Genomic DNA, 11,618 nt, shown 5'->3' on the forward strand with positions numbered 1-11,618 from the left:
CTTCATCTGTCAAATGAAAGTAATATATGAAGCTCCTACCTTACTTGGCTGTACTGAGACTCAAGTAAGACAGCGTTTGTAAAACGCTTCACACATGCCAACTCTTATTCTTAGATCAGGTAAGGGACTTCGCGCCCAGCTCCTTGGGCCAGGCGCCCGACCCTATCGAGAGGAAGTTCGATCTAGGACAGATTTATTTATCCCAAAGGTAGGACGGGGCTTGGGTTTAATTTGGATCAACACTGGGATGGACGTAGGGGAGTGTGGAAGGCCAAGCTTTCAACTGAATGGACAGGACCTCGTCAATATCTCCCCTCCAGCCCCGCCCAGTTCCCTCAACTCTGGTCTCTCCAAGGACCGTTGGCCCCAGTTGCCTCCCACCGCGCGCGCGCGCGCGCGCGCAGACACGCGCACACACACACACACACACACACACACACACACACACACACACACACACACGCACGCACACCACGCCCAGCAGCAGGGAGCTGCAGACAGCCAGTTAGACGGACAGACACTCTCAGAATAACGAATGCACTGTGCAAATATATGGTTTTATTTCTCTGTTCTGGAAACCTCACAGACACATCCAGGTAGAAAGAGTATTAAATAAATGCAGTTTACGATTGAAATGCAAAAATAAATAGACTCCGGAAGCTTCGCGGTAGCCCAAATTCCATCTGTGGCGATGGGCTGGTAGAAAAGTACTGGGGAGCCAGGAAAGGGGGGTGGGATAGATGGAAACCGGAGCTCCCTCCAATCAAAGACAAATACATAGCGACTTTCCTAGAAAATGTCCCAATCTCTCTCTCTCTCTCTCTCTCTCTCTCTCTCTCTCTCTCTCTCTCTGCTCCTAGAACCAGGCACGTTCACAGCAGGGTTTGTACTAGGCAGAGTAAAAGAAAAGAAGAAAACGGGGGAGGGGGAGGAGGAGCCCTTCCCTTGGCCCCCTGGACTGCCTAGCCCCGGCAGCTGCCCCGCCTGGCTCCAGGTCCCCGCACGGGATAAGCGCCCGGAGGAGGGCAACGAGTTCGCAGCTTGGCCAGTGCAGGAGCAGAGACCAGGGGCTCGGCCCCCCCAGGGCTGGGGCCAAGTCAAGTCCTCGGCCAGCCGGCCGGCCCGCCGCCGCCGCTGGGGAGTGGAATAGCGGGAGGGGCCGTCTCATAGAGCCGAATCCGAGTCGCTGGAGTCCAGGCTGTTCCGCATCTTGCAGCTGCCGAGCTGCTCCCGCGGCAGGCTGAGGTTCTGGGTGCTCCGGCGCAGGCACTCGAGCGACTGCAGGAAGGACTTCTTGGCCTTCTCCTCCTCCATGGGCGACACCCCCTCTTCTTCCACCTCCTGGATCTCGTCGAACGTCACCGGCTGGGTCTTGAAGCGCGACTGGCGGGGCCGCCGCAGCTTGCCCTTGCCCCGGGGCAGCTTCGTGGGCCGCGCGGGCTGCGGGAATTCGTCGGCCAGGCACACGAAGTGAGGCATGACCGCCTGGTAGCTGGAGCAGATGCCCATCAGCTCCGGCGGCTTAGCCGCCGCGGCTGCCGCCGCCGCTGCCATCGGGCCGCGGGCTGGCTCGGGACCGGGCTCTGGGGAGGTGCCGGGGGCGGGCTGCGGCGTGCAGGCGCGGACGCCCCCCGGGCCGGGAGGGCTGGGAACCAGCGGCTCCCCCCGGGGCGCGGCCCGACGTCCGCCGGCCGGGGGATCCAATCTGCTGCCGGGGCGGCGGGCGAGCGGGAAGGGGCGGCCCGCGGGGGGCTACGGGGGTCAACGGCGCCCGCGGCGAGCGCCTCCCCGCCTGGGGTCCGCTGTGCCGACTGTTTGGGGCGCCCTCGCACGGGCTGGGAGCGTAGAGGAGTGCGGAGGCTGCTCGGGGCACCTTCTCACTGCTGCTGATGCTGATGCTGGGGCTGGCGGCTCCTCCTCCTCCTCCTCCTCCTCCTCCTGCGGCGGCTGCTGCTGCCGCTGCCGCCGCCGGTACCGCTTCGTTGCCAGTAGGATCCGGCTGCTGTGCCGCTGCCCTCACTCCTACCGGGCTCTGCCGCCGCCGCCGCTGCGTCTGCCTCGAGGTCGCCGGCTTCCCTCGCTTATATAGCCCCCGCCTGCCCACACGGGAGCATGCTCAGATGACAACAAATACCATTTAAAGCTTGCGAGCCCGGCTCTCTTCCGCTTGACGTCTCCGACTCAGTTCATTAAAATAACCAGCTCTTCTCGCTCCCCCCCTCCCCCCCTCCACGCCCCCCCCCCCCCCCCCCCCCCCACTTCGCTCTTCTCCGGCAGGGACCCGGCAGAGACGCTCCGAGGTAGAGATAGCACCCGAGCATCACCAGCGACTGGGGAGTTTCCCCGAGCATCCTGCTGCTTTCCCTGCCCCCAGGTTTGGAGATAAAGAAGCAGAGATTCAGAGAGGAGAGAGGCTTAGCTCAGGGTTTTTATAGCTGGACTGGACCTTAGAAGTCGTCTAGTCCATCATCCCCCTACCCAATTTGACTGTGACGTCGAGCTGCGAAGCAACTGGATTGAAGTTATATCTAAAGTTAGATCTGGCCCACCCCTCCAGAGTCTGCTCCCTGTAGGTATGAGCCCAGCAGGTCACAAAAATAATAAGCTTCAAGAGTGAAGATTGGAACCCCAGACGCTCTGACCCCCGGCTACCTCTTTCCACCGAACGGCTAGGTGTCATCAGCTGGGAAGGGGCAGTCACGACTCCAAACCAGACAAGTGACCCGAAAGCAGAGGTTCTCAGCCCTTTTTGGGTCATGAATTCCTCTGGCAATCTGCTGAAACCTAATAGTGAAACCTCTTCTCAGAACAGAGTTTTCAAATGTACATAAAATACACGAGACTACAAAGGAAACACTCGTGATTGAAACAAAGATCTCTTTTCCTCTTCCAAGGTCACAAACTTCCCAAGTCTATCCAAGATTTCTTCGGATCTGTGGGCCCTAATTGAAGAACTCTGGCCCCCAAGCCAGTGCTTTTCCCAAGGTCACTGCCCATTAGTAGGGGTTTTCTTTGGCAGATCTACAACCCTGGTTGTAGCCATGCTCCCGGACTGGTCCAGGGTTCTTCCAGCTTCCCCTTTTGTTAAAGGGGCATGATATTCCATTCTCTCACTCCCCTCCCAGGTTTACCACGAGGAAAGTGTTCTGTAAACCTTAGAACGGTTCCAGGAACGTCGTTTTTTAACAGACTTTAGCCCCTACTCAGGGACTGGCTCCTCCTTCAGGGACTGCTCAGTCCCCAACATCCAGGGATACAGGGCCATGAAGCAGCAGGGGGCAGGAAGAGTAGGATATATGGTCTGGGATATTTTTTTGCCTTAGCCAATGTTGTTCCCCAGAGGACCTGGTGATGTTCTAAAACCTCAGTTTTATAAAGTACCAGGGATCAGCAGGAGACTTTCCGAAGGACGGTCTTGCTATGCCTAAAAATTCTGTTAGAGTGGAAAGAATACTGGATTTGGAGTGGGGGTAGGGCATGTGGGTTCAAATCCATAGTTTCTCTGTTAAAACCCTCCACGATCTGACTCCAGCCATCTGTTCCAGCCTTACATGTTCTTGCCAGTCTAGCCAAACTGACTTTCTTGCTGTTCCTCATCTATGACACCCTATTTCCCATAGCCATACCTTTGCACAGGCTGTCCCCCATGCCTGGTAGGCACTCCCTCCTCAGTGCCAACTCTTAGGATTGCTAGTTAAAGTTCGGCTTCTACCTGAAGCCTTTCCCAATCCACCCACCCTAGCTGCTAGTGCCTTCCCTCAAAAAATCACCTTCCATTTATTTTGAATACAGTTTTGTGTAAACATATATGTATATAAGTCTTCTCTGATAAAGTGTAAACTCCTTGAAGTCAATCAACAAGCATTTATTAAGTACTTACTTCGTACCAGGCACTATGCTAATCTCTGGGGATACAAAGAAAGGCAAAAACCCACCCTTGCCTTTATGAAATTCACATTCTAATGGGGCAATATTGTTTTTTTCTTAGTATCCCCAGCAATCAGTCAAGCAATAAACATTTATTAAGTGTCCTACTATGTGCCAAGCACTGTGCTGAGCACTGGGGATACAAAAGGAAGCAAAAGTCCCTGCTCTCAGGGAGCTCCCAGTCTACCACAATGTCTGGCGTATAATAGACCCATAGTAAATGCTTGGAGATTGATTTCCCTCTGAGTGATCTTTGGCAATTTGATAAGCATTTGCTAAATGTCAGGCAGTAGTAATACAATGACAAAGACAAAACAGTTCCTCAATTCATGGAATTCACACTCTACTAGAGGAAACAATATACACAGATAATAAGTAGTGGAGCACAGTGGAAAGAGCACTGGCATCAGAGGTCCTGGATTCAAATCCTGTCTCTGATGCATTCCTTGTATGACCTTGGGCAAGTCTCTTAATCTATCCAGGCCTCAGTTTTCTCATCTTTCAAAATGGGGGTAGGACTAGATGACTTCTAAGATCCCTTATAGCTCTAAATCTTTGATGAGTAAGAAGCGCTTACTTTTTCAGGGGTCTCCTTAATTATGCCCACTTTTCCTTCAATGTTAACATCCATTGATTAAACCTTTACCCTGATGGACTGTTGTTCAGTTGTTTTCAATCATGTCCAACTCTCTATTGACCCCATTTGGGGTTTTCTTGGCAAAGAGGCTGGAGTGGTTTGCCATTTCCTTCTCCAGCTCATTTGACAGATGAGGAAACTGAGGCAAACAGAGTGAAGTGACTTGCCCATGATCACACAGCTAGTAAGTGTTTGAGGCTGGATTTGAACTCAGGGAGATGAGTCTTCCTGACTCCAGGCCCTGAGCCCTATTCACTATGGCGCCACCTAGCTGCCCCTTGGACTGGGTAACAGAATCATAGACTTTGAATTGGTAGGAGCATGAATCCCATCTAAAGCATCCCTGAGAAGTGGCCATCTAGCATTTGCTTGAAGTCTTCCCAGTGCAGGCAACTTATGACTCCAGAGACAGACCAAGTCCCTTTTGGAAAACTCTGATTATTATGTAAATGAGAGGATTGGATTAGATGGCATCTAAGGTCCCTTTCAGGGGCAGCAGGGTGCCAGAAGTGGATAAAGTTCGGGAGCTGGAGTCAGAAAGACCTGAGTTCAAATTTGTCCTCAGACGTGTACTAGCTTTCTGACCTTGGGCAAGTCACTTGACCCTGCTTGCCTCAGTTTCCTCATCTGTCAAATGAACTGGAAAAGGAAATGGCAAACCACTCCAGTATCTCTGCCAAGTAAACCCCAAAATGGGTCACCAAGAGTCAGACAGGACTGAAATGACTGAACAAAAAAGTTCCCTTTCAGTTTTAAACTTAAGAGCCTCTGACCCTTTACCATCCTGGTTGGCCTCCTCTATCTTATCCACTATCTTCTGGGCTCTCCACCTTAATCAGTGACCTTTTCTATCTTACCCACTTATCTACTATCTTGTATAGCAGTAGTGTCAAGCTCAAAAAGAAATGCTGCCACTAACTATATATATGGATTCCTCTCTGTGTGTATGTCTGTGTGTGTGGGGGGGGCATATTGACTTAGAAAACCACACATTAACATTATGTTTTATTGTATTTTTTCTGGTTAAAAAGTATTCCAAATTACATTTTTAGTTTGTGATTCACTAGCTACATGTTTGACACCTCAGTTGTACACTCCCTCTTACCAATGTCCTTCCTAAAAGGTGGCACCCTGCACTGATGCTTGGGGAGATACTTGGGGTCGGTAGCTTCTTTCTATACAGTGAGAAAGTGGTTATTTTTCTCCTCTCTTTGGTTCTGTCTTCACCATCTCCATACTGATCTCTCCAAGCAAGTAAGCAAACATGTATTATGCACCCGTAATGTGCTAGGCAATTGAGCTAGGCACTAGGAGTAGAAATACAAAAGTGAGACGATGCCTGCCCTCAACGAGGTTCTTCTGTCACTGAGTTCACTGTCTTTTTCAACTATTTCATTGTCTCTACTTCTCTCCCTTCCTCCCTTCCTCTTTTAATTTCATGACTGCAGTAACCATCTGCAGTGATCTTTGAGCCCAAGAATAGAAAATCTGACACTGCTTCCTTCCATTTTCTCTCCCTCTCTTTGCCAGGAAGTGGTGGGACCAGTTGCCATGATCTTAGTTTTTAAATGTTAAGCTTCAAGCCAGCTTTTACACTCTCCTCTTTCACCCTCAGCAAAAGGATTCTCAGTTCTTTTTCACTTTCTGCCATCAGGAAGCTTAGTGTATGAAGAGCTCTGATCAGGTGCCCTGGAGTCTGTGCCCTGAGATGATCAGAAAATTGGCCAGCAGAATCTATAGCCATATGAAAAAATGCTCTAAATCACTACTAATTGGAGAAATGCAAATTAAATCAATTCTGAAGCACTACCTCATACCTACTAGATTGGCTAATAAAGACAAAAAAGGAAAATGACAAATGTTGGAGAGGATGTGGGAAAATTGAGACACAAATGCACTGTTGGTGGAGTTGTGAACTGATTAAATCGTTATTTAGAACAATTTGGAACTATGCCTAAATATTTATAGCAGCTCTTTTCTGGTAGCAAAGAATTAGAAATTGAAGGGATAGATACCCACCAATTGGGGAATGGCTGAACAATTTGTGATATATGATTGTGATGAAATACTATTGTGCTATAAGAAATAATGAGCTAGGTGCTCTCCGAAAAACCTGAAAAGACTTACGTGAACTGATGCAAATTGAAATGACTAGAACCAGGAGAGCATTGTAGTAAGAGCAATATTGTAAGAAGATCAGCTGTGAATGACTTAGCTATTCTCAGCAATACAATGATCCAAGACAACTCTGAAGGACTTATGATGAAAAATGCCATCCATCCCCAGAGAAAAAAGTGATGGAGTCTGAATACAGAATGAAGCATACTTTTTTTACTTTATTTTTCTTGGTTTTTATTTTGGTCTATGTTTTCTTTTACAACATGAGTAATATAGAAATGTGTTTTCGATGATTACATATGTATAACCTGTATCAAATTGCTTGCCTTCTCAATGAGGGGCATGGGGAGGGAGAGAAGAAATTTGGAGTTCAATTTTAAAAACCAATGTTGAAAATTGTTTTTACATGTTATTGGGGAAAATTAAAATATTTTGTGGGGCAGCGAGGTGGTGCAGGATAGAGCATTGGCCCTGATGTCAGGAGGACCTGAGTTCAAATCCGGTCTCAGACCAAACACTTGACACGTACTAGCTGTGTGACCTTGGGCAAGTCGCTTAACCCCGATTGCCTTGCTAAAAAAAAAAAAAATTAAAATATTTTTAAAAAAGAAAATAAAAGAATTGGCCAGCAGACATATTGCTGTTCAGTCATTTCAGTAGTGTCCAATTCTTCATGATCCCACTTGAGGTTTTCTTGGCAAAGATACTGGAGTAGTTTGCCATTTCCTTCTCCAGGTCATTTTACAGATGAGGAAACTGAGGCAAACAGGGTTTTTTTTTTTCCCCAGGGTCACATAGCTGGTATCTGAGGCTGGATTTGAACTCAGGCCTTCTTGACTCCGGGCCCAGTGCTCAAACCACCGTGCCGCCTAGCTGCCCCTCCATTCTATAGGCCTAGCCTTAAGAGCCTGGGGCTACTTCTGTGCTAAGAGAGGGACTAGAGGGGGACTTTAGTGTATGGTCATGACCCCATAGACTAAATAATGGGAATCCCTAGGCTGATTACCTTTCTTAAAGCCAGCCTTGTTTGCCCAGACTTTGAACCCAGAAAGACTCTGACCGTTTTCTAACATCTGGAAACAATGGCCCTTCTGCCACGGTGGGACATAAACCAGTCACAAATCAAACACCAGCAATGAGGATTTCTGAAATTGGAACTGATAGCAACTGAGCCTGGTGGAGAACTGATGCAAATCTGCCTGACAATGCTCTGACCATCTCGGGGCACAGACCCCGAGTTCTGTATACACTAAACTTTTTGATGGTAGAAAGTAAAGGAGAATGAAGAAGCCTCTTGATGAGGGTGAAAGAAGATAATGTAAAAGCTGGCTTGAAGTTTAACATTAAAAACTAAGATCATGGCAACTGATCCCATCACTTCCTGACAGAGAGAGGGAGAGAAATGGAAGCAGTGTCAGATTTTCTATTCTTGGACCCAAAGATCACTGCAGATATGAAATTAAAACACTCGTGCTCCTTGGAAGGAAAGCTATGGCAAATCTGGACAGCATATGAAAAAGCAGACATCACCTTGTTGACAAAGGTCCATGTAGGCAAAGCTATGGTTTTTCCAGTAGCAATGTATGGCTGTGAGGGTTGGACTCTGAGGAAAACTGAGTGCTGCAAAATCAATGCTTTTGAATTGTGGTGCTGGAGAAGACTTCTGAGAGTCCCTTGGATGGCAAGGAGATCAAACCAGTCAATATTTCAAGAAATGAATGGAAGGCAAAAGGAGCAGGGGATGGCAGAGGATAAGATGGATGGGTAGGCTTATAAAAGCAATGAACATGAACTTGGCCAGACTTCAGGAGGTGGTGGAGAACAGAAGGACCAGGAAGAGTCAGACATGAGTGAATGAATGAACAATAGCAATGAACTAAACTTTGCTCAGTACAAATTGGTATTCCCAAAACCCAGATCAGACCATCTCCTACCTCCATTCAATAACCTTCAGGGGCCTCGAGGATAAAATGCAGGCTCTTCAGCCTTTACAGCCTGGCTCCCACAGACCTTTCCAGCCTTATTCTGTAGTATTCCTTTCTACACACTTTCCTTCCTTGTCAAACTGGCATGCTAGTTTCTCCTTCCATGACCTTCTATGTCCCTACTCTGCTCATTTGCACAAGGGGTCTCCTATATCCGGAATGCCCTCATCTTCACCTCTTAGAATCTTAGAATCCTTAGGATCTGGCATAGTCACAGACCCTTGACCTATAGATAGTTGGTGCAGGCAGGTGGCAAAGTGTACAAAGTACTAGACTAGAGCCAGAAAGAAATAGGTTCAAATCCTATATCTGACACATACTAGCTGTGTGACCCTGAACAAATCACTTAACCTCTATAAACCTGAGTTTCCAGATCTGTGAAATGAAAGGGTTGGACTAGAGAGCCTTTAAAGTCCCTTGGAGCTAGAAATCTATTATCCATATTTTGAATAATTACATACCTCTTTGTAAATATTATCTCATTGGGACTCACAACAATGCTAAGAATACGGGCTATTATTAGCCCCATTTTACAGATGAGGAAACTACTGCACAGAAAGGGTGAAGTGACTTGCCCAGAGTTACACAGCTAGTAAGTGCCTGAGGTCACATTTGAACTCAGGTCATCCTGACTCTAGGCCCAGGGCCTTATCCATCAAGCCATCTGTTGTTGTCCAGTGGTTGCTCAGTGCTGCCCAACTCTTCATGACTCCTTTTGGGGTTTTCTTGGCAGAGATACTGGAGTGGTTTGCCATTTCCTTCTCCAGCCCATTTGACAGATGAGGAAACTGAGGCAAACAGGGTGAAGTGACTTGCCCAGAGCCACACAGCTAGTAAGTGCCTGAGGCCAGGTTTGAACTCGGGTCTTCCTGTCTCCAGGCCCTGCACTCTATCCACTGTACCACCCAAGTGCACTACTGAGCCACCTAGGTATCTCTGAATTGGACAAATTCCTCTTGGAATGGTAATAGATAGAGAGCCAGCCTCAGAGCCAGGAAGACTTGGGTTCCAGTCCTGCTTCTCACATATACTGGCTTGTTTGTGACCCTAGGCAAGGCATTAAGCCTCTTAACTCTCTAGGCCAAGCCTTCTCGAAGTGTAGTCTAAGGATTCCTTCAGTTCCTGAAATTTTTAAGGAGGTCTTTGAGGTAAAAAATTTTCATAATCATAAGAGGTTTTAATTTCTAATATAGTACTTACCGATAGATATAACTGACATAAACAAAAGCTCTTTGGAGGTCATCAATAATTTTTAAGAGTATCAAGGGGTCTTGAGACCAAAAAGTTTGAGAGCCGCTGATCTAGATAACTCTATCAATCTTAGCAAAGAGGCTGGCTTGTATAGGTAGAAAGAATTTTCTCATAAAGTTACATATACCAATGAAATCACAAGTCCAGTCCTTATCCCTATCCTGGAATAAAGAATGAATGAATGAATGCATGAATGAATGAATGACTATGAGTCAGCCTCACAGAAGCCCATGCCACCCACTCACTCCCTTACTTAACCCAGCTATTGGGGTGGGATACAGAAGAGCAGGTTAGGTGTTGGCAAATATGAGAATGAGATCTCTGCACCATCATCTCCCAGATCCTTTCATTGTACTTACTGTTCCTTCTCTCTGTTCTTTACCCCCTCCACCCACCTCACTGAACTACTGTAAGGAAAGGACTTTGTAAATCCTAAAGCACTATGGAAACTGGCATTATTGGTATTATTTTGGGGTGGGGATTATATTACACAAAATGCTATGTTATATATAATAACACATTTGCAGGCCAGGACCTGGAATGGTCCGAGTTCAAGCTCCCCTCATCCTCTGAACTTCCCCTGCTCCCTAAAGATGGGGGAAGAACCCCCCACCCCCTCCCTTCTTGGAGGAAGAAGCAGGTATCAGCTTCGCTGGAGGGCTCTGGTTTAGAGTATGAGATCATCCCCCTGGAAGCCATCTTCGGGGAAGCTCTCCCTATGGCCTGTTGCTCACTGAAAGCCTGGGGGAGGGGGGAGGGAAAGGGGAGGGAGAGGGAGGAGGAGAGATGATGAGGACAGTGAGGATAAGAATAACTCCCCTGGATATGATCCTGATGAGGAAAAGCGATCTCTCCACACAGGCTCTAATGAGGTGCTTGGGTCCAGAGAGGTAGCTTACCCTGACCTCCCCTACCCTAAGCCTGTAGGATGACATCTACCACCCCAAATAAATATAGCTGGGTTCTCCCCACCCCTCCCCTTTACTATCCTCTCCCAGCGGGTTCTTGCATCCTAAAAGAGACGTGGAGGGAGGGGGTACACTTTAATACCACAGACTTGGCCATGAGATTGAGGGGAGCCACTTGGATTTGAAGCCCAGTTCTGCTGCTTTTAATACTACATGGCCCAAGGCAAATCACCTAACCCTCTATGGGTTGATTAGTTTTGTTTGACGATACTTACGAACGTTACTAGGGAGGGATGGGGGGTTGGGAAGGTTTGGAGGTAATAAGAGTGATAGAAAAAAACAGCAGAAAGTATCAGTGAAACTTTGTACAAAAAACAGAAGCCAGTAGAAGAAAGTTTAGAGAAATACACACACAAGCGGGGCAACTTTGTTATTACTGTGTTAAATATAATAGATACTTTTTTACAAAACAACAAAGTTGGTAAGTTGGTAATTTCAGAATAATAAGGGTTGATATTTACATATCACTTGCAGGTACTTTCCAGCTGCAGTATTCTGTCTTCTATATTCTGAAGTCCTTTAGAGCTCTGCCAGTCTACGCTCTACGTACTATGTGCTAAGGTCCCTCCTCCTCTGACATTCTATACATTAAGGACCCTTTCAGCTCTGACATTCTGTGTCCTAACATAAACCATGAGGGTTATAAAATCTGGGACATTAGAGAACACCTTCTTGAACCTCCTCGTTTTACAGGTGAGGAAATGTTTGTTGAATTAAATTCAAACAATTACT

The 11,618-nt window shown here is 47.4% G+C and overlaps 1 protein-coding gene across 1 annotated transcript; it reads right to left on the reverse strand.

Annotated features, from left to right (window-relative positions):
• Nucleotides 1-538: 538 nt before the first annotated feature.
• CUNH11orf96 (chromosome unknown C11orf96 homolog) lies at nucleotides 539-1,630 on the reverse strand. The gene has a single exon (XM_027837843.1). The coding sequence runs from the start codon at nucleotides 1,552-1,554 to the stop codon at nucleotides 1,165-1,167; it is 390 nt and encodes a 129-aa protein (XP_027693644.1). The 5' UTR covers nucleotides 1,555-1,630; the 3' UTR covers nucleotides 539-1,164.
• Nucleotides 1,631-11,618: the final 9,988 nt, after the last annotated feature.

Source organism: Vombatus ursinus, unplaced genomic scaffold (genome assembly GCF_900497805.2).
Source record: "Vombatus ursinus unplaced genomic scaffold, bare-nosed wombat genome assembly UNPS02014822.1, whole genome shotgun sequence".
Lineage (NCBI taxonomy): Eukaryota > Metazoa > Chordata > Mammalia > Diprotodontia > Vombatidae > Vombatus > Vombatus ursinus.